The sequence below is a fragment of the Aegilops tauschii genome, chromosome 5 (genome assembly GCF_002575655.3).
Source record: "Aegilops tauschii subsp. strangulata cultivar AL8/78 chromosome 5, Aet v6.0, whole genome shotgun sequence".
NCBI classification, from domain to species: Eukaryota; Viridiplantae; Streptophyta; class Magnoliopsida; order Poales; family Poaceae; genus Aegilops; species Aegilops tauschii.
In genome coordinates, this window is record NC_053039.3 from 36517469 (window position 1) to 36540844 (window position 23376).

The 23376-nt window shown below is 42.1% G+C and overlaps 2 protein-coding genes across 6 annotated transcripts; both read right to left on the bottom strand.

Moving 5' to 3' along the window:
• Positions 1-4843: 4843 nt before the first annotated feature.
• Positions 4844-8488, bottom strand: LOC109757199 (uncharacterized). 5 transcript variants are annotated; one of them, XM_040388740.3, is made up of 4 exons: positions 8017-8488; positions 7263-7703; positions 6606-6841; positions 4844-5673 (listed from the first exon to the last, which is right to left on the bottom strand). In XM_040388740.3, exons 2-4 carry the CDS (start codon positions 7663-7665, stop codon positions 5113-5115), a joined length of 1200 nt encoding a protein of 399 aa, XP_040244674.1. In that variant the 5' UTR covers positions 7666-7703; positions 8017-8488; the 3' UTR covers positions 4844-5112. The 5 variants fall into 5 exon arrangements, with proteins under 5 accessions (XP_040244674.1, XP_040244673.1, XP_020171621.1 ...); XM_040388739.3 differs by having other exon boundaries at positions 7257-7683; positions 7954-8486; XM_020316032.4 differs by having other exon boundaries at positions 7257-7703; positions 7954-8485.
• Positions 8489-11462: 2974 nt separating this feature from the next.
• LOC109735202 (uncharacterized) lies at positions 11463-12477 on the bottom strand. Its single transcript, XM_045228472.2, has one exon. It carries the CDS (start codon positions 12045-12047, stop codon positions 11502-11504), a length of 546 nt encoding a protein of 181 aa, XP_045084407.1. The 5' UTR covers positions 12048-12477; the 3' UTR covers positions 11463-11501.
• Between the last annotated feature and the right edge of the window lie 10899 nt (positions 12478-23376).

Sequence of the window (23376 nt, forward strand, 5' to 3'; positions counted from 1 at the left end):
CGAAAAGATGAAGCAGGATGCCCAGAGAACAAGTCCCGTATCCTGGCACAAGGCCTGGATGCGGCAACTGGATGAACCTCACCTCAGGTTCGTGGCCAAGAGCGTGTACACATGCTACGAGATGCACAGGCGGATCGTTGACACGAGGAAGTGCCTCGTTACCCAAATCGACGAGTCTGGATCGATCCAAAAGAAGGGCAAGCGTCACAAGAAGTAGATGATGATCAGATGATTGTTTATGCTAGTTAATCATGCATGTAATATATAGTTTACTTTATTGGTGTGTGTGGAAATGTCATGTGTGTAGTAGCCACCTATGTAATTATGCATGTAATAGTTTACTTTGGTGTGTGCAAATGCCATGGTTGTAGTAGCCACCTATGTAAGTGGATGTTTAATTTGGTTATGCAAGCATGTCCTTATAAGTGTGTGTCTATATATATGTTGTTCTTCTGCATGCAATCCCATCGCACAACACACACGTCTTATTAGTAGCAACCGTCTGTGTTCTTATCGGTCTTCAGACACATTTCTGATTACAGACATGTTTGCCACGTATCACACACATCTTGTTAAGTTGAACCATTTTTGTTCTCATGTCTCAACGCAAACAGTTCATCCGAGTGAACCGCATGCCGTATATCGCACACACCTTTGATCTGGCTGACCGTTTCTTTTGTTTTGCCTAATCACAAACAGTTCATCCGAGTGAACCGTATGCTGTGTATCGCACACGCCTCCCTCTGGCTGCCCGTTTCTTTTCTTCCTCCTCATCGCAAACAGTTCATTGAACTGAACCGTATGCCCTTCATCGCACACGCAACTAAAAACTGAACCGTGTTTGATGCATCCGTCATCGCAAACGTTTTACACATTTCTGACCGTTTTCATACAGCACCGTTTGCGATTATGGCATCACGCACAGTTTCTCGAAGGGTCTCTAATCGTAGTGTCGCATTAGCAGCATCCTGCAGTAGTGTAATATCCTTTCAAGATGTATATTTCAGAAAGTTCAATGATTGGCATGGCATGGACTAGAGATGTGGACCCCTCAAAATGCTAAGGACAAAGATTGGCTAAAGTTCAAGACTCTTCATTTCTATTTTAGTGATCCAAGATCACATTGAGTCCAAAGGAAAACCAATACTATTAAAAGGGGATGAGTTGTTGCTTAATGGTCTACTTGCTCAAGTGCTTAGTGATATAGCTCCAAAACCCTCAACCACTTTCTCATTTTCAAATATGTCCAAAAGTCAAACGCGGCCCCACTGAAATGCTCCATCTGACGCCACCGAGTTCACTTGACATAGCCACTGCCAAAACCCTAGACAGTTCGGTCACACCGATATGGATCTCGGTCTTACCTAGATGGCCTTGCATTCTCACTTTGACATGCTTCCCTATTTCGGTCTCACCGAGTCAGTGAAATCGGTCACACTGAGTTTGCTTGTCATTCTCTCTGTTGCCTATTACTCCACTTCGGTCTCACTGAGTTGAAGTAATCGGTCTAACCAAGTTGATGTTTTCCCTATCCCTTGCACATCGGTCACACCGAGTTGTTCCTGTCGGTCCCACCGAGATTCCTAACGTTCACATTTTGAACTAAATCGGTCTCACCGAGTTCATCTATTCGGTCTGGCCGAGTTGGGTCAAATGTGTGTAACGGTTGGATTTTGTGTGGAGTCTATATATACCCCTCCACCCCCATCTCCATTTGTGAGAGAGCCATCAGAACGTGCCTACACTTTCACTACTCATTTTCTGAGAGAGAACCACCTACTCATGTGTTGAGACCAAGATATTCCAATCCTACCACAAGAATCTTGATCTCTAGCCTTCCCCAAGTTGCTTTCCACTCAAATCTTCTTTCCACCAAATCCAAATCAGTGAGAGAGAGTTGAGTGTTGGGGAGACTATCATTTGAAGCACAATAGCAAAGAGTTCATCATCAACACACTGTCTATTACCTTTTGGAGAGTGGTGTCTCCTAGATTGGTTAGGTATCGCTTGGGAGCCTCCGACAAGATGTGGAGTTGAACCAAGAAGTTTGTAAGGGCAAGGAGATTGCATACTTCATGAAGATCTACCCGAGTGAGGCAAGTCCTTCGTGGGAGATATGGCCATGGTGGGATAGACAAGGTAGCTTCTTTGTGGACCCTTCGTGGGTGGAGCCCTTCGTGGGTGGAGCCCTCCGTGGACTCGCGCAACCGTTACCCTTCGTGAGTTGAAGTCTCCATCAACGTGGATGTACGATAGCGCACCACCTATCGGAACCATGGCAAAAATCTTTGTGTCTACATTGTGTTTGCCTTCTCCAAACCCTTCCCTTTACCTTCATGTGCAATGTTTTACATTCCGCTGCTATACTCTTAGAATTGCATGTGTAGGTTGATTGATTGACTTGTTCTAATCGCTAAAATCTGCCAACACTTAAAATTGGGAAAAGACTAGATTTTTATTTGGTCAAGTAGTCTAATCACCCCCCTCTAGAACTGCTTTCGATCCTACAAAGGTGGTTAGACCAAAATGAGTAGAGTCAAGGAGTACCTTGCTCTGATACCAATTATAGGAACAAAGTATGTCTACCAGAGGGGGGTGAATGGGAGTTCTAAAATCTATTTCGGAAATCTCAAAACTCTCGGAACCTAGCAGCGGAGCGAATAAAACAGAGTACAGCGAGCAAATACAAGCTATCGAATGGAAACTAAGAACATGCAACGAGACAAATCACATAATTAATAACATTCGAAAGTACCGAGGGAGAACAGAGGTAACCAGTGATGCTCGATGGTGACAAGGTATTTGGTAGACCAGTTCGTCCTTCTGCACAAGGACTACGTCTGGTTGGAGGGGTTGTGACTTAACACGGAAGATAAACTCTCTTCGCCCTATTCTCCTCGCGACAATTGGTTTGTTAACCAATGTCGATTACTCATGGTAGATACTTGAGGTGATCTCCGAACCTTTACAGACTTCTTCTTCGAGAACCACAATAACTCTTGGTCTCTGAAGAAATTGACACCTAACCGTCTAGAGAGTTTGCAGCTCTCAAGAGTAATAGGCGGAATGTATTGGACTTATATTCAAGTGATGTTGAACCACTATCTAATTCTTCGGCTCTAGGGGTTTTCTCTCAGTGGATTTTAAACTCAAATCACTCGGAGAGGGGGTTGCTCAATAATCTTCTTAGAATCAAACGAAGCAGCCGCCGGACAACGCCGGAGCGGGGTGACTATTTATAGCCGCAGCCTTCCCTGGTGGGAAATGACCATTTTGGACAGGAGGTCCAGCCAATGGCAACCAACACGTTCACAACGGTTGGATTTTGGAGCAACAGTAACATTACTTGAGGAACAAGCAATGCTAACTCCTCGATCAAAGACAAATATCTCGCATCGAAGAAGATCTCAGTCTCTTGCTGGCAAGTATTTGCTCGGATCACAAAGAGATTTCTCTCACAACTTCCATAGGATTTGGGTTTAGCATCAAAGAATCAAAGTTTCGAATGCTACACCCCTCTTAATAGTACGGTGGTCCTATGACTCAATAAAGAGAAGAAGAACAACAAAATAAATGCTACGTCTTCACTTCGTCTTCAATCTCCTCGGACACAGTCACTTTCTTCGGACAGGTACCAATTGCTTCACGTCAGCAATATTGAGGGGTCACTCTTGTTATCATAATATTCAGTGATAACCTTCACTGCAACGCAGGGAGATTACCTTCGTCGTTTGCATCAAACTCCTCATGACTTCAGACCTATTACTCTGTGTGCACTAGCAAACACATAAGTCCCATACTGTTCATGTCAACAAACTCCAAAACATAAGGGGTCAATCATTGCACCAACAGATACTACCTATGTGATGGTATCTATCCTCAGTGGACCACTATTGTGAAGACAATCTTCAAACCTATCGGAGAGAAGAGGAAAAGATTTGCCCAAGAGCAAGAGAGTGCTAGGAAGGACATCGAGCGTGCCTTCGGTGTTCTGCAATCTCGATGCGGCATCATTCAGTATCCTGCTAGGACTTGGAGCACCAAGAAGTTGTGGGAGGTGATGACTGCTTGTGTGGTCATGCACAATATGATCGTAGAGGATGAGCGCCCGGAACGTATCTACGATCAAGGGTTTCAATTTCAGGGTGAGAATGGTGTGCCTGATCATGGAGGAGCGGGAACGTTTGAACATTTCACCCAATTTCACCATGAAATGTGTGATGGGAAAACTCACATGCAGTTGCAAAATGATTTGGTTGAGCATATGCGGGCTCATGTTGGCAACCAATAGATGTATCTTCTTTTCACATGTATTTGAGACAATTTAATTTTTATTCGGCTTGTAAAACTATGCTAAATTTATTTGGTTGTGAAACTATGCTTTATTTGCTTGTGAGACTATGCTATTTGTTTGCTTGTGAAACTATGCAAAATGTGTGCATATTTGTTGAAAAAAGGCGGCCAGCAGGCCAAGTGGGTAAATATGGGTCGGTGCGTTGGGCACATTGCCGACTCAAATGATAAACAAAGCGGACTCTGACCTGGCGGCCGACCCAAACGGATAAAAAACAACAAAATCGCCGTCCGTTTGGGTCAGGGCGTTGGAGTTGCTCTAAAGACGGTAGTGACAATCAAACTTTATCTTTTGAGTAGCGAATTGCACATACAGTACATCTTAAGTCCATCCTCTTGATCAGGTCCTATATTTGTTTTCTAGGGTATCATATTAGTCATTTGACTCTTTCACGTGTGACCTCAAATAGTAAAACTAAACAATACATCAATTATTTTAGTACCTTTTTTAATGATGAGTGTCTTGAATAAAAAAACAGAATAGCACCTCTACATAAAAAGTGAAGTCAAACAAATATATATATTACATAATCTTAATAAAATCATACAAATCTGAACTCGCACAACTCTAATAGAGTTGAATAATAAATACTCCCACTGTAAAGAAATATAAGACGTTTTAGATACTCCCACTGTAAACAAATATGATACAATAATCGGAGTATACACATTTTTGTGGAGCCATTTATTTGTTTTCTATGGCAACACACGTACATTCAACTAGTAACACAACCAAAGTTGGAATATGAAACGAGTGATTTACCTTTGCAAGTTCGACCAAGTCACCTTCACTGAGATAGAGGCAAGCTCAAGCATGATTTGCTGATAGTCGTACCCATGTTTTTTTGCTTTGAAAAAACAATGATGATCAAGATCATTTTTACAACTATTCTGACCTACCTTGAACTTCAAATGCATCAAAGTATCCTTTTTTACAGCAATCACATATCTTCTTAAGCCACATGACTCAACAACACTGCCACGAAAGAGTTGAATCTCATGTAATCCATTCCTAAGGACAACACACGAACTGAGAGATAAATCAAATCCACACTGCACTTTTGATATGACAACATCTATTGTGGCCTCAAATGCCCAACGAACGAGGGCTAAAGTGATGTCAACCGCACCACAATCTCCATTAATCCGATGCGTGAATGGATACTCAGGTGTGACTAGATCATGGTACTCCATTGCACCATCAATTAGTTGTAGATCATCTTCTTGCTTTCCTTTCTTGATCCTCATGTCGAACTCAACTAGAGCAGGGGCTACCATTGTGATGCCTCTCTTAGGGCCAGTCATCTCAATAAGAGAACCCTGTAAACCTATTATTATTTAGTAGCTCCTCATGGAAAGTAAGAAATATGTGAAGCATATGCTCTACTTTATGTCAATTGACAAAGATCTCAAATAAATGATAGTAAAATCCAAACCCTCCAATATAAAATCATTTGAAATATTTTACCAACAAACATAAGTTGACTGCATATAAAACATAACTTCGATAAATCATGCAAAGATAACTAACCACAAACTTGCCTAACATATGCAAAGGAAAAAAACACATCGTTGTATAAGATCCTCAAAGCACATGCATTTGCATAAACGAATGCATATAGTGATACTCCCTCCGCTCCTTTTTAGTTTGCATATAAGTTTTTGTTCAAAGTCAAAGTATCTCTACTTTGACCAAACTTATAGAAAAAAGTATCAACACTCACAGTGCCAAATTAATATTATCAGATTCATTATGAAATGTGGTTTCATAGAATATATATTTGGTATTGTAGATGTTCATATATTTTAATATAAATTTGGTCAAACTTTGCAAAGTATGACTTGACACAAATCTAATACGCGGAGTAAAATGGACCGGAGGGAGTACAAATAAGATCATCAAAGTGGTCCCACCATCACCAACACCGCAAATGTTTGACCTCTTTGGTTGCAGGATTCCGAAAAGCGTTACACTAAAGCACAAGATTAGAGTGTCACGCCATCTTCAGTACAAGAGACTGAAAGGATGTTTGATTGTGGACAGGAAAAGCATAGGAGTCTTCCTAAAAGGTTGAAGTGAATAGAATTTCAATAAACTATAGCGCAAATGAATCCCAAGAGAGAGAAAATCCTATGATTTCAACCCTATATCAAACAATGGAGGTAGGTGAACAACTCGAGCGGATATTGACTTGAATTATTAAATGAATGAAATATTAAATATAATTGCATATATATGTAAAAATGTGCACCTCTTCCACGATGATGGGATCATCCCTGCTACGATTGAAAACATAATTAAGCAATGAATCATAACGATCACACACTGCTATATATCCATATAGTTGTACCAAGCCGATGTTGGTACTAGCTTTTTCCAATTTCAGCGAGAAAATCTGCATCATAGCAGTTGCAGAATGTACCATGCATCTATCCCTATTCGGGAAACAATTCGTGGGATTTGAGAACATCATCGGCTCTAGTTGTGCTTCATGAAAAAAAAAATACATGTTATATTACAACAAATAATGTTTTATACAAACAATTTACACAAAAAAATAAAATTATAATTATGCTTGTCAATACATATTTGTGCAGTTTAGAAAGAAGAAGAATAATGTCATTTGATTTTCCGAGTCATGGAAGTTGTTGGTGTATGAGTACAAGGGAAACTTATTTGTAGGACTAAAACTAGTGACAAGATCCTAACCATGTATGGTATATCGACAAATTTATATATCTAAATGAAGCATGATATTTTTTTGCTAATTCATAAATTCTTTATAACAATCCAGATATATATTGCATTTTTTTAAATACAAGAATGCATTTTAAATCAGTCAAGCAAACTATATAGCCGGTAAGCATCCTAAAAATAAAATGGAACATGATAGGTGACTTACTCTCACCACGTTGAGTAAGATGCCATAGCTTTAGAATACCATAGTTTATCTTGTATATAGAACCATCCCGATGGGTGGTTTTCTTATAGATGTTGGCTTCAGATACAGGATAAGAGGCATGGCCAACAAGGACTTGCTTCGTTCGCCCCTTCATCCCTGATGTGTCCATCCCCTTGGTGGTGGCAAATTGTTTGCCTCTGGTGGCATAGATGGAGGTGCAGAAATAGTTACTGACACAAGGGAGGACGCAGAGCCAATTTGGCCTGCCCCATTTATTCACTCCTTTTACTGCAATGTTGCTTGCCAGGACAAAGGATGCATAAGCAGATCGGTCACCAAAGAGCAATCTTAGAACCCGGTCATTATTCCGTGTTAGTCTCATTCCAGATCCAAAAATCTCCAGCAGCATGGTTCTGACGAGAATAATCTACGGAAGGCCAAAACGCACTGTAAAAAACGGTCCAGATTATGGCATGAGTGGAGCATCCCGGCTTATTCAACATTTTTAGCCCAATAAATCTAGAATTTCTACTCAATGCTTGACGGTCCAAATAGATAAAACATGACAGAAACTACAAATGGCAATACCAAAATGTCAGAATAGTCCTGCACATTCACACATGCAACTGAAAACAAAATCTCTAAATCTTCTATTTAAGCTCGGCGCTAAAGTATGGCACATATACGGGACACATACACATGATACGGAATGTCAAAAAGACAACCACCAGCGCCGGCTGCCTGAAGCCCTGAGCCTCACCTGAAGAAGGGGAACAAGCCTGCAGCGCGGCGGCTGCCGCGGGGACAGGGCCGCCGGGGCAGGTGCGAGGCCGGATTGCAGGAGCAGGCCGCGGGACGGCGCGACGCGGGCTGCGTCGGGAGAGCGGCAGAGGTGCGTGACAAGGGAGCGGGATCAGCAGGTGGCGGTGCCGGCGCACAAGGCGGCAGCAACCTATCAACACGGCGGCGGAGGCGCGTGCATCGTGGCTCTGGCTCTGGCTAGCTGCCAGATTGCGCGTGCGGTCTCCCTCTGCCTTGGGCCTTGTTGTGCCACTGGCTGTCAGCAAGAAGGGCCCATTAAAAATAGTGCTGAATTGTTTTTTTCTCCAAATCGAGGGCCGTGGGGAGCTCTCTAGCGCCTTCAGGCCCTAATAGACCCTAATAGACCCTGTAGCACACAGCTGGGCCGGCCCATTAACGCACACGTTCGTCAGCAGCAACTACGCAAGCGCTACCCTAGACTAAAAAAGAGAGTTATTTTTCTTCTCTCGCAAGAGTCACTTTCTTGACATACGAGCATACGAAGTGGTGGGCCCAGCAGTCATCATGTGTCACGTACTGGGCACTTTCTCTGAATTTTGGTATTTTTAATTTTCTAAACACATTTTTTGTGTATTAGATGTTTTTTCTCTTTTTGGTTTTTGTTTGTTTTCTCTACTAAAAACTGTTTCATTTTGTTGTTTTGCAAACCACACCTGTGCTTCTTAGGAAAAAGTTGTGCTTTCATGAGAAGCACATATTTGGTTCCTAGATAAGTACAGGTGTGTTTCTCGAAAAGAAAACAAATATGTGCTTCACAGAAACACATATTTGCTTTCATGGAAGCACAACCCTGCTTCTCAAAAAACAAAAAAAAATTACTTGAACAAGAAGCACAAATTTTCTTGTCATAGAAATATAGATTTCCTTCCGCGAGAAGCACTCTGTTTTCACAGAAAACAAATTGTATTTTTAGAAAAAAGGAAAATAAATGAAAAACCGCAACCGTGCTTTCGGCTTCATTTTTTCTTTTGTTTTTTAGAAGATCTCGATGCGAGAAATCCAACGGTGAAAATGGTTCAGGATTGGGACGCACAGTTCAAGAGATAAAACGTTTTGAATAAACAAATCTACGGAAAAAAAACACTAGGTTACTACAAGTGGTGCACCTCCTGAGAAGGTAGGAGTGACCTTTGCAAGTGATACCCGTTAACTAGTGATTGCGCCGCTCGTCCTGATTGTCGGCTCGCTCTATTGTTGCTCGTTCAGAAAAAACCAGTAGAAGAAAATATGAAGCATTTTGGCTTATCTCATTTTGACCAGTTTGCGTTTAGTGATGAGATGCAATCTATGGACGACGGCTTGATGCAAACGGTTTGGTGGTGCAGCAACGGCAACGGATTTGTAGACCACTACATGGAGCTGCTGTGATGCGGAAAAGTGGTGACGATAACACATGATTGACTTCGATTTGGTGGTGCTTCTTGAGCACCCGGTCTTGAGCTCCAAGGTGAAAACCATATGTCTAACCTGAGGTTATACCTGACAATGACAATGTTTTTGCATCCTTACCTGGTTGAAGGTGTTGCTCTGATGTACTTTCGACTAGTTCTTCAGCGTGAAAATCTTGATTCTAACATTTGGTTGTTTAATCAGGTGATGATGATGTTTCAACGCCATTCCCTTTCTGAAGGCCTTGTTGTTGAAGAACTTTGTTGTTCTTGCGATGTCAAGAGATGGTTGGTGCAGATATGGTCGTTGTGGTAGTTTGCTTCATTTTGAGTCAATAAAATTCACCCTTTATCGACAAAAAGACCATATTTGTTGCATTTTTCTTTTCCTGAGGCCTTTGGATTTTCTTTCATATCTCTCAAGTAGCGCCTCCTATGTACTTTGAAAAGCAATGCAGATCAAACAATGATGAAATCAATTAAACTTCCAAAGGAGATATGGTAAGACATGCTCAGAGTATTTGCAGAAAATATGCTTCTCATAGAAACAGAGAAGACAAACATTCCGGCACAAAATTAGTAATTAGTAGCAAACAGACATACATATAGTGCAAGATCAAATATGGCATCAATAAATAAGAGTAAATCCGGTGCAAGATCAAATAACACAGCTAAAGTTCAAATATGAAGCAGAGTGCTTTCCATTCGCACATTGGTCGTTGTGTATTTTCTTTTCTTATTAATTCTTTGATGAAATTATTGCCAGTTGTTGAGTTTGTTAATTCAAAGCCGGGGTCGGCTCGAGCCTATTCTCTGAAATGTTCGCGCATTTGACCAATTCACCTTCGTGATGACCTGCAAGTGCACAAGGTTATTGTAGCACTTTCATGATAAGTAAGTATCGAACCCACGGGGAGCGGAAAGGAAGGCACCACAAACCCCACAACTATGTTATCACTTAACACACTCACATACGCACCCAGGCCGGAGTTTGGAAATAGTCTACTCTATCAGTTGCTAGAAAAACAGAATAAAAGGCGTTTACTATAGTATGAACTAGAAGGTAAAAAAGGAACAAAAAGAGATTAAGTTAGTAGAGACGGTACCTGAGCAGTAAAGTGTTCTCTAGGATTTCGAAGTCATCACTACAAATATGACCTGCGCAATAAGTTCGGAGCAAACACTCTCTATGGTATCCTCTATCCATCCTTCATATGCATAAGTGGTCGGTTCTGGTACAGAGCATGTTCTACTTTAACATAGACTTCATGCACATATGCCACCAACCGTAGCTTCCCCAAGCATGTTATCACATACGGTCAATTAAAGGTTTCCCCGTGGACGCACTCAGATGTGGATCATCTCATCTCCCGAGCGATTGGTACAACGTATGTGTCGTCGGAAGATCCCAACATCCACGTGCGTACGTGCAGATAAATGGGCATCACATAATATTTACATGGCCGATTTATTTGCTCTCCGGCCGACTGCTGCTGAGCCATGCATGTCTCGGCTTCAATACAACACGCGACTCGTGCGACGACACAAGGCCCTTCTATACGTATCTCCTGTGCGCGTGTCGCCTGCAGATCACCCCCATCCACATGCCATCTTCTATTCCTTCAAAAAAATAAACATGCCATCTTCTACCTCTACCTGTTCTTCCCACCGTCGTCCGCCCGCGCCGGCGCAGGCGCCTATCGCATCCCGATCGTCGTGGGCATGCGCCAGCCCACGCTCAAGGCAGACCTTTAAATAAAAAGTACAGTCATACAAATAGATATTACATATTCTTAATAAAATGATACAAATCTGAACCCACACAATTCTAATAGAGTTGAGTAAAAAAATACTCTCTCTATAAACAAATATAAGACGTTTTTACATTTGTTTACAAAGGTAGTACTCTGTAAACGCTAAAGGTGGTACATTAATAGAAGAATGCACATTTTTGTGGATCCATTTATTTGTTTTCTGCAAACCCATGTACATTCAACTAGTAACACAACCAAAGTTCGAATACGAAACGAGTGATTTACCTTTGCAAGTTCGACCAAGTCACCTTCACTGAGATAGAGGCAAGCTCAAGCATGATTTGCTGATAGTCGTGCCCATGCTTTTTTGCTTTGAAGGAACAATGGTGATCAAGATCATTTTTACAACTATTCCGGCCTAGCTTGAACTTCAAATACATCAAAGTATCCTTCTTTACAGCAATCACATATCTTCTTAAACCACATGACTCAACAACACTGCCACGAAAGAGTTGAATCTCATGTAAACCATTCATAAGGAAAACACACGAACTGAGAGATAAATCAAATCCACACTGCACTTTCGATATGACAACATCTATTGTGGCCTCAAATGCCCAACGAACGAGGGCTAAAGTGATGTCAACCGCACCACAATCGCCATTAATCTGATGCGTGAATGGATACTCAGGTGTGACTAGATCATGGTACTCCATTGCACCATCAATTAGTTGTAGATCATCTTCTTGCTTTCCTTTCTTGATCCTCATGTCAAACTCAACTAGAGCAGGGGCTACCATTGTGATGCCTCTCTTAGGGTCAGTCATCTCAATAAGAGAACCCTGTAAACCTATTATTATTTAGTAGCTCCTCATGGAAAGTAAGAAATATGTGAAGCATATGCTCTACTTTGTGTCAACTGACAAAGATCTCAAATAAATGACAGCATAAAATCAAAAACCTCCAAAATAAAATTATTTGAGATATTTTACCAACAAACATAATTTGATTGCATATAAAACATAACTTCGATAAATCACGCAAAGATAACTAACCACAAACTTTCCTAACATATGCAAAGGAAAAAACACATCATTGTATAAGATCCTCAAAGCACATCATTTGCATAAACGAATGCATATAGTGATACTCCCTCCGCTCCTTTTTAGTTTGCATATAAGTTTTTGTTCAAAGTCAAAGTATCTCTACTTTGACCAAACTTATAGAAAAAAGTATCAACACTCACAGTGCCAAATTAATATTATTAGATTCATTATGAAATGTAGTTTCATAGAATATATATTTGGTATTGTAGATGTTCATATATTTTAATATAAATTTGGTCAAACTTTACAAGTTTGACTTGACACAAATCTAATACGCGGAGTAAAATGGACCAGAGGGAGTACAAATAAGATCATCAAAGTGGTGCCACCATCACCAACCGCAAATGTTTGACCTCTTTGGTTGCAGGATTCAGAAAAGCGTTACACTAAAGCACAAGATTAGAGTGTCACCCCATCTTCGGTACAAGAGACTGAAAGGATGTTTGATTGTGGACAGGAAAAGCATAGGAGTCTTCCTAAAAGGTAGAAGTGAATAGAATTTCAATAAACTATAGCGCAAATGAATCCCAAGAGAGAGAAAATCCTATGATTTCAACCCTATATCAAACAGTAGAGGTAGGGGAACAACTCGAGCGGATATTGACTTGTATTATTAAATGAATGAAATATCAAATATAATTGCATATAAATGTAAAAATGTGCACCTGTTCCACAATGATGGGATCATCTCTGCTACGATTGAAAATATAATTAAGCAATGAATCATAACGATCACGCACTGCTATATATCCATATAGTTGTACCAAGCCGATGCTGGTACTAGCTTTTTCCAATTTCAGCGAGAAAATCTGGAACATAGCAGTTGCAGAATGTACCATGCATCTATCCCTATCCAGGAAACAATTCGTGGGATTCGAGAACATCATCGGCTCTAGTTGTGCTTCATGAAAAAAATACATGTTATATTACAACAAATAATGTTTTATACAAACAATTTACAAAAAAAATAAAATTATAATTATGCTTGTGAATACATATTTGTGCAGTTTAGAAAGAAGAATCATAATGTCGTTTGATTTTACGAGTCATGGAAGTTGTTGGTGTATGAGTACAAGGGAAACTTATTTGTAGGACTAAAACTAGTGACAAGATCCTAACCATGTATGGTATATCGACAAATTTATATAGCTAAATAAAGCATGATTTTTTTCCTAATTCATAAATTCTTTAAAACAATCCAGATATATATTGCATTTTTTTAAATACAAGAATTTATTTTAAATCAGTCAAGCAAACTATATAGCCGGTAAGCATCCTAAAAATAAAATGGAACATGATAGGTGACTTACTCTCACCACGTTGAGTAAGATGCCATAGCTTTAGAATACCATAGTTTATCTTGTACATAGAACCGTCCCGATGGGTGGTTTTATTAAGGATGTTGCCTTCAGATACAGGATAAGAGGCATGGCTAACAAAGACTTGCTTCGTTCGCCCCTTCATCTCTCATCTATCCATCCCCTTGGTGATGGCAATTTGTTTGCCTTTGGTGGCATAGATGGAGGTGCAGAAATAATTACTGGCATAAGGGAGGACGCAGAACCAATTTGGCCTGCCCCAATTATTCCCTCCTTTTACTGCAATGTTGCTTGCCATGACAAAGGATGCATAAGCAGATCGATCACCAAAGAGCAACCTTAGAACCCGGTCATTATTCCGTGTTAGTCTCAATCCAGATCCAAAAATCTCTAGCAGCATGGTTCTGACAAGAATAATCTACAGAAGGTCAAAAGGCACCCTAAAAAAAGGTCCAGATTATGGCATAAGTGGAGCATCCCAGTTTATTCAACATTGCCCAGTAAATCTAGAATTTGGACTTGATGCTTGACGGTCCAAATAGATGAAACATGACAGAAGCTAAAAATAACAATACCGAGATACAAAAAAGTAACAAACCGAAAACAAAATCTCTTGACCTTCTATTTGACAACTACCACAACAATTGACAACAAAATGTCAAAATAGTCCTGCACATTCACACATGCAACTGAAAACAAAATCTCTAAATCTTCTATTTAATCACAGCACCAAAGCATGGCACATCACGATATACTGGACACATACACATGATACGGAATGTCAAAAAGACAAGAACCACCGCCGGCTGCCTGAAGCCCTGAACCTCACCTGAAGAAGGGGGACAAGCCTGCAGCGTGGCGGCTGCCGCGGGCACTAGGCCGCCGGGGCAGGTGCGAGGCGGGAAAGTAGCAGCGGTGCTGGCGGCAGCAACCGATCAACCAAGCGGCGGCGGCCAAAATACTGCTGAATTTTTTCTCCACACCCCGGACCGTGGGGAGCTCTATCTCTTGTTTTTTAGGGGTGTGGGGAGCTCTCTTTAGACCCTGTAGCGCACAGCCGGGCCGGACCATTAGGGCATTCTCATCGGCCGCTCACTCTACCGCTGCTCGTTCAGGAAAAACCAGCATCTTCTAAAAAAACCCAGCAAGCTACTGGTTTAGGGGAAAAACCAACTCTCTCGGTTTTCATAGATTGAAAATTCGTACTTAAAAAAATGTACTCAGATCAAAAAAAGGTTCACCAATTTGAAAAAGTTCACGGTTGAAAAATATTCACAGATTTGAAAAAGTTCATGAATTCAAAAATATACATGATCTGGAAAAATCATGAATTTTATAAATTCAAAAAATTTAAAATCACGAATTTGAATATTTTTATTTAAAATGAACTTATTATAGAAAAATAAAAAAGTAAAATTTAGGAGCACTCATGATCATCAATTTTCGCAAACAGAAGGTGCTATCTTTTGGAACTATTCCTCGTGTGTTGTTATAACCCACCTCTGCACATGGACGTAGATTTATTTGGTTTTAGGCCCGTATCGTGGTTTAACCAGGCTTAATAGAAGTTATTTGACTAACTCTTCATTTTTGGGGCCTAATGAACGACACCCTCATCATCGTCCTTATCATTTTCCCTTTGTGACTGGAGGGACGGAATTGGTATACCTTTCTCTCCCGCAAGCTTTTAATGTGCATGGTTGCAACGAATGGCTCACGATCGAGTAGATTAACAAGGCAAGGCCCATGGCAGGGCATGGAAACTTCATGGCCAATGGTAACCACGGTTAAACCTAAATAAAAAACGGTAACCACGGTTGGCCCGAATGGGAGTTCATCATAGGTGGCGACCATGGAGAAGGAGAGCAGCATCAGCATGAGCTGCACTAGCCCCACGGCGACTACAGTAACTACATCCCTCGACCAGAGTTCGAGCAGATGGCGAAGCGTGTTCGCAGTGTCAAGCAGACACTCTAGCATGTCAACACCAACGTCAACATGCTCTCCCGGAACCTCCATGGGTTCACCACCGTGTGAGCTCCCAGCGGACATCACACGGTGCCACCATATGCACCCTTCTACCAGCCACTCTATAGACAGCCCCAACAACCGCCGGTCACACCTGGCGTGCCCTAGTGGCCTCATGTTCAGTGGCTACAACAGTCACCGCACAACGACAACGATCAGGAGTAGACCCTGCTAGGCAAAAAGCCTAAGCTTGGGGGTGATTCCCCCTTTTGTGCATGCATTATATGTGTTTTTACTTTTCTTTTTGTTTGGCATGTTTACTTTAAGTTTTGCATAATCAAAGTTAGGGTAGCCTAGAAGTTTAATTTGTTGGAACTCTTTTGTCGTTATTATCTTTTGTGAGTTTTCATGGTACTTGTCACTAGCTATCACTAGCTACCAGGAGATGGAAGAATGGGAGGAACGTGACTTGGGAAAAAACATCCTAGCCAACACAAGGATGTATAACATCTTCATTATCACTTCTCTCGCAAGTTTAAATAAGATAGTACTTTTATTTGGCTGGTTCACTTAGGTTTTGCTCCCGCCTAGTTGAATAACGGTTAATTCTAACTATTCATCAACCCGTGCATGGATAATAGATTAAAAAAAACTTGGAACACATTAATGAATAGGAAGACTTGGTAATTGGCTCTTGAAAATATCTTATTTGTAACATTATAGGTATTTTTGCACACACTTTCATAAAACCTGTAAATTTCATCTAAAACATGATATACTTTTATTATCAGATAAAAACTAATAATTACTTGGACCTGTGCCAAATGCACATGCTAAAACCAAAATAAATAAATTGCGAGAGAAGGGGGCATGTGGCCTACTTTTTCGAAAATAAATATAGTGCTTATTATCATGTTTGTGTACGGAACCTGCACTGACTAGGTGCATGGAGCCCGCTGTCAGCCACTAGATCGCGAAGAAAGGGCGTGTGGCCTGATTTTTCTGAAAAGCCCACTTGGAATATATATTTTCCACACAAAAAAAACCTTGTCATGGCATTTTACACCTCTATGACCAGTGGATCCCGCCTGTCTAGGTCCCGAAACCGCGACCCACGCCTAGCATAGAAGCCGGTCCAGTCCACCCTTCAGGTTGCGATGTCTAATATGGGTAATCAGCCATATGTACATGTAAGAGGACGCATGTGGAGCTTAAATGGGCTGCAGATAGTGCGCCCCATTTTGCAAGTGCTATTTTTTTAATATTTCTAAAACGTAAGTAATAAAATTATGTTCAAATATTTGTGTGTTATAAGTATTACACATTCAAAATATGATTAGTAAATAAAAACGTTTAAATATACACCGCATATTATATAAAAATATTTAGTTAATACGGACACTTAAAATGTATATTAAATAAAGAAATTTAATGAATACAAAAAAATACACTAGTGGCCTATTTTTAAATTATTCAAAATGATGAATACAAAAGTTTACAAATATTTATTAATATTCACATCTGTATAGTCTTTACTCATGACTTATATTTAAGAAAAATATATGATTTAAATATTAGGCAAGGTTGAATATTCGTATCAATAGTTTAAATTTTAAATTATGAATATTTTCACTTACACAAACATTGAATTATACAAATGTGCGTATAATTTGATTTTTTATAATAAGAATAATAATTTTAATTGTAATTTATTATTTATTTACATATATTTTATTGTAAACCCCTTCTTTGTAATTCATAAATTATTTTAAATATACAAATATTTTAGAAATAATATGTGAACAATTTTAGAAATAAATTATTTTGCTTGTTTGTACAATATTTATTAGACACGAATATTCAAACATTATTTTTTGCTGGGATAATAATTTACATACTTTCTACAAATTTCTAAAAGAATCTAGCAGGTGCGGAATGGGCCACAGTGACCGCAGCCCGTTTCAGTTCCACGAGGGCCTTTGTTCTAGTACATTAAGCCTAGTTATGTATTGTACTCAACCCTAAAAAAAGTTATCGATTGTACTCATGCAGATGTGAAGGGTGGGTGGTTATACCTTCTTGTGTGCTAGTTGTGGGTCATGGGTTCAAGACCTACCATTTTCCTGTTAATATTCACTCTATAGTGACAGATGGTATCCATTGGTCCTAGAGGTAGAAAATGTCATGTCGGCAGGGGCTATTTACGAAAAGAATATGTGCCAAGGTTTTTTTTGGAACCAGGCCACAGACCCCCTCCTCCTCGTTCCAGTGGTTGACAGGGGCCCCATGTGCCTAGTCAGCGCAGATCCTATATATAAACACAATAAGCACTGCATGCACCACTTCAATGTATACCGCAACTTCTAGCACCAAAATGATTGTTTGCACCAAGTTCTAGCATCAGCGGTGTAATTGACTCTTCTTTCTATCCACCGCAGGGGTGGTGTTGGTGTGGGTTTGTATGGTTCCTATGTATTAGTTGTTGCTTTATATATCTATATCTATATCTATACCAGTATATAGTGTATGAATAACTTTCAAGTAGCTGTTGTTGGATGAAGGCGATGCGACGTTAGAGAGGTGGCAAGTCTGTGTGTTGCTAACCGTTGAATCTTTTCATTACTTCGCCAGATTATGCCACGTGTACTATCTAGAAGGCGTAAGCCATATAGATATTTTGCATAAAACTTACAGCACACTTCTGCTTTATTCTAGACTCTTCCATGCTCACTCTCGTAACTTCTTTTTCTATCCAATCAATCATTATTTTTTTACTTCGTATTCAAGGATACGTACCTTCATAAATCATACTTCATCTTTGCAGAACATTAGCTTTGAGATGGCCATAAAAGACACCTAGACTAAATCATGCTTGATATACTGTACATGATTTTTTGCATCTTATATATACTTCATCCATTGATCCATATGGCTTACAATTTAATTCGTCCGTTATAGTTACTACACCAGCATGTCTATCTTTGATTGTCATTTGACTATCTGAGCACGTATAACTCAATAGTACAGATAAAGCGGGGCGAGAGTCTTTTTCGGCAATATCCAATTTCTTTCTTACTCTTTCTTTTTTGCGGGTGGATTTCTTTCTTAGTTGAGGAACTGAAACCAAGTCTTTAATACATGGATCGGATGGGATGAAAGGGACGAATCAAGGGCAGTAACGGGAAGAGTGCGTGTCGGAGAGGAGATCAGACGCGACGCATTACGTAAGTTATTCACGTAGGTGTAGGATTTTCGTGTCTTCCTATCTGAATACGCGGTCCACGTCTGAACCTATCTAGGCAGCCATGCAGCTCGCCAGCTCGGTCATCCAACGGCACGCGCGTACGTGCATGCTACCCATCTCATGGATGCCCGTGCATGCATGCAGCCATTCTCAACTATCTCATGCAGGACTAGGGGTATCTCCAACGACGACCTTTAAAATGGGCACGTTTGTCCACTGAAAATGATATGGGATCCGGCCATCCGATCATGTCTTCTAAAACTTTCGCCTCATTAAGAAAACTGTGAGCCAAGCCAAAGAGAAAAATCCAAGCTCAAGTGGGTTATTGGCCCCGCGTTGCCTTCTTCTCTGGCGACTCAGGGGAGATCCAATCGTGTCGCCGCCGGACTCCCCCTCCATCCTTCTCGTCTCGCCGCCGCCTGAGGCCCTGCAGGCGAAGCCCGGGCAGGTCTGGGGACGACGGTGGCGGGGTGCTTTCCTGAGTCGGCCTCTCTCCCCCGGCCTGGATCTCAGTGGCGGCAACCCATCGGATGCCTCGGCTGATCCGTGTGGCGGCTGGCCACGGGATGCCTTGGCCGGATCTGTGGGAGAGGGTGGCGGGGCTGCGGCGCTCACCGGCGAGCGGCGGCATGGTGTTGACGCTGGGAGGCCCAGATGCACGGCGGTGGCTGGATGGCGTGCACAAGGCGACGGCGCTCCGGTGATCTGGCATGGCGTCTTCTTCGGGCGGTGCGGTCCCTGATCTGATTCATATCTCATCGGCCTGCCTCGAGACTTTTCGGCTTAGAAGGATCCAGTCCTCTAGCCGTGGTGGTCCTGTGGTGAAGAAGGTGGACGTGGTGAAGCAGCTAGGCTCATTTTTCTGGAGGACACGGAGGCTGCGGGCGAAAGCCAGACTTTGACTACGGTCGAAGCCAACAACAAGGGCGCCTATGGGTGTCGCTACCTTGATGAAGGTGTCGACATGTAATCTTTGGCTTCCCTCCCAGAACACTTGAGGGGAAACCCTAGGTCCGGGTTTGCCCGGATCGGATGCGGCACTTGGGGTCAGTGGCGGAGCTAGCACAGGATCATTTGGGGGGGGGGGCAATGGCAAAATATGGGTTTATGAAGAGGCAAAACTCCCTATTTTTCCCAATCTATGCCATCACAAAAAAAAATTCTTCACAGAAGATCCCAGGCTTGGGGGGGGCCACAACCCCCCCCCCCCAGCTATACACATAGCTCCGCCAGTGCTTGGGGTCGTGTTCCCCGTTGGGGGTATCATCTTGGAGTTGGGCCCAGCTAGCGAGACTAGTGGCTGGTGGCGGTTTGCCGGTTGCTTATGTGCCATCAAGCATGGATGATCCGTTGTTGTGGTGTGGCCTTGCGAACATGATGCACAGTGGTAGTCCAGGGATGTGATTGCGGTACAGATAGCCAAGTCATGTTCGATGATATTGACGGCTTGTTGCAGCCAAGACGGCGCAGTGTAGACTCGTGGTGTATTGTTTGGGGCCCGTGGTCATGCTAAGATTTACCATTGACAAACACTTGCATCGGAGGCATGGGATCGCCGGAGCGTCTCCATGAGATTTTGGTGGTACCATCTCTTCTTGCCATTTGAGCTGCGGCCGATGTCATTTGAACATCGACGGAGGTTCTGGTTCCGTGGATGGTCTTTGGCAAGTCGCTTTCATAGTGTGTGCACGTTTAGTCTACGTGGCTGTGTCCATGTTCGGATCACGTGCGCTTGCACCGTCTTCTTTTGGATCAACACCTGCTCGGCGTGGATTATCATTGTTTTTTTTCAATTTCTTTTTGTTTTCTATCTGCCTTGGCATAGCTTCGGTCGTATGACTTTACTAGTTGTCGGTGTGATTTTTGTGTGTGTGCGTTCGTGTTAGTTGTGTTCATCTTGGCTATGCAGAGGTCAGATGTGTGCTCTTTGTGATTCTATCCCCTTGATGCTCCATATTGAGCTAATAAAATCCACCCTTTGTCGAAAAAAAAACTGTGAGCTCAAAATAACAGTATATTAAATTACCAATGACTGAAAATCTCCAATATGATAGTAGTTCTAATTTTAAATATAATAATCCAACTATGTAGAGTGGACGTGTAAGCTTCGGTTGTGGTGTTGGTTGATGTATATCATTTTTTGTAACATCAAATGTGGACTCGGGTTCTATACCCATCCCCTATTTATATAATATGATACACATATTCGTGTGTATTTGAGAAAAAATCCAACTAAGTTTTCAAATAAAATAATTGAAACTTGAATTCAACTAGCACTTTTCTAGTTGTCCCCTTAAACCGCCCATAGATGCTCAATCAAATCTTTCTTGAGTTGTCTGATGCCGAATTTGTTGATGCATTTGAACAAACTCATCAAACATGGTCGGATTCTGATTAGAAAGTTGGATAGGATCACTCATATTCTCAAATTCCAGACCTCTGACAGCATCTTCACCTTCATCCTTCACTATCATGTTGTGCATGATCACACAACATGTCATCACCCCCACAAGGTCTTCAGACCCCATTGTTTAACAGATCCACGAACAACTACTAACCGGGCCTGGAGCACTCCAAATGCCCTCTCCACATCCTGTTTAGCTCCTTGTCTTTGGGCAAAGTGGGATCTTTTCTGACTAATTGGCTCGGAGATGGTCTTGATGAAGGTGGCCATGAAGGATAGATACCGTCAAACAGATAGTAACTTATTGTACTGATGCCGAGTGACAGTATAGTTGCAAGGTGGAGCTTGCCCATCAGACAACCTAGCAAATAAAAGAGACCGCTGCAGCATGTTGATGTCATTGTGAGAACCAGGCATGCCAAAGATAACACGTCAAATTTAAATGTCATGTAATGCAACTGCTTCAAGAATGATGGCGGACTTCTTGACATGGCCGTGATGCCGAGAAAGAGGGAAGGGTGGAGACATGGGGTCCGTGAATTGATGCAGGACGACGTTAGATGTCAAACTGCGTCTGAACAACACGGTCCAAACATTTGCAGACGATTTGAAGGTTAGCTTTGGAGATGCCCTACTAAACAGGACTGACTAGATACTCAGCTTGTCCACTAAAAAAAGACACTCTAGCTTGCATGTGTGCACGTGATCACATTATACGCACACTACCATAGCCTCACTTCTCAACTCAGCTACATGCATGAACCAACTGACGCGACGAAGTAAACATGATAAACACTAGACAACAAGGTTAACTCTAATGGCATTGGACTAGCGATCGATCGCTGAAGAGAAGAAAAAGGTGGCTAGCTCTAGCTAGCGATCGACCAGCGCGATCTAATCTGTTCACGTCCGCAGCTATCTCCCTCGTAGCTCAACTTCCAAGTACATACAGAAGCATGCAACGTAAATCAACACACATACTTCTGTTTCTAGTTCATACATAGTTCAGACGTAGCATCGGGAGTTCATCATACCATATATCATGGGACTACCAAAATGATGGCATGTTTTACTGATTCATTATATAACTAAAGTAGGACTATATAGATAGGGAAAGCTCATCATCGACGGCCGCCCTTGCCCTTCTCCTCTTTGTCGTACAAGTAGCGCTCGAAGATGTAATAGGGGTCAAGCTAGATTTGCTCAGCAGCGGGCTAGATGTACTGGACGCGGCCCCGGACATGTTCTCGTCATCTTTTGGTGGGAGGCCGGCAAGGGCACGGACAGCCCGGGCTTGCTCCACCGCGAGGGAACCACCGCGAGGGCTCGTGTGACCCAGGCTTGCCACTTGGCTAGGATCTAGACATGGGCATCCTCCTCGGTCTTCTTCTTCGCGGCAAGGAACGCCTTCTCCCGCTCACGGCAGGCATGCCGTCCGTCGAAAGCGCCATCGCAGCTACCTCATACGCGGCCTTCCTCCTGAATGATGGCCAAGCCCACACTGCATTTCCCTTGCTCCATTTGACCGGCCAAATGTTCTGCGAACAGTTTCTTCAGTTCAGTTCAGAGACCATTTTGTCTGAGGATGGCATATCGCCATTGGCAATGCGCACCAGCACAGGAGTGGCAGTAAACTCACAAAAGAGCTGATACGCTCCACCAAAGCAAAGCAACATTAACATAAGATGATCATGTGAGGGCTAGGGTTTCGAATTCTGCCATTGATTTCAAATCTCGAGCTACAAGAGGAATTAAAGGGGGGAGGAGAGAGTCGTCTTCCTCAGGAAGGCGAGCACACACGCAACACACGCCAGCCACTAGCCGCTTCTCCTCTCCTACCTTCTCACCAACCCTCCACACACATAAGTACTACGTCCTACTTGGCCCACTCCGGCCCAGCCAGCCGAGCAGGCAAGCGAGGTTGTCGCTTGGGCCGACCCAATGCTTGAAACCCGTCTTCGTGCTTCTCCTGGTCGTTGACAATCCCACCCTCCTTAGAAGCAGCTTGACCCCAAGCCGGTGCACGTGAAAACTTCTGACGAAGTGTCACTTTGTCTTCCTAGGTAGCCATCTCTCTAGGCGGATCGCTCCATTTGACGAGTACTTGGATCAGGG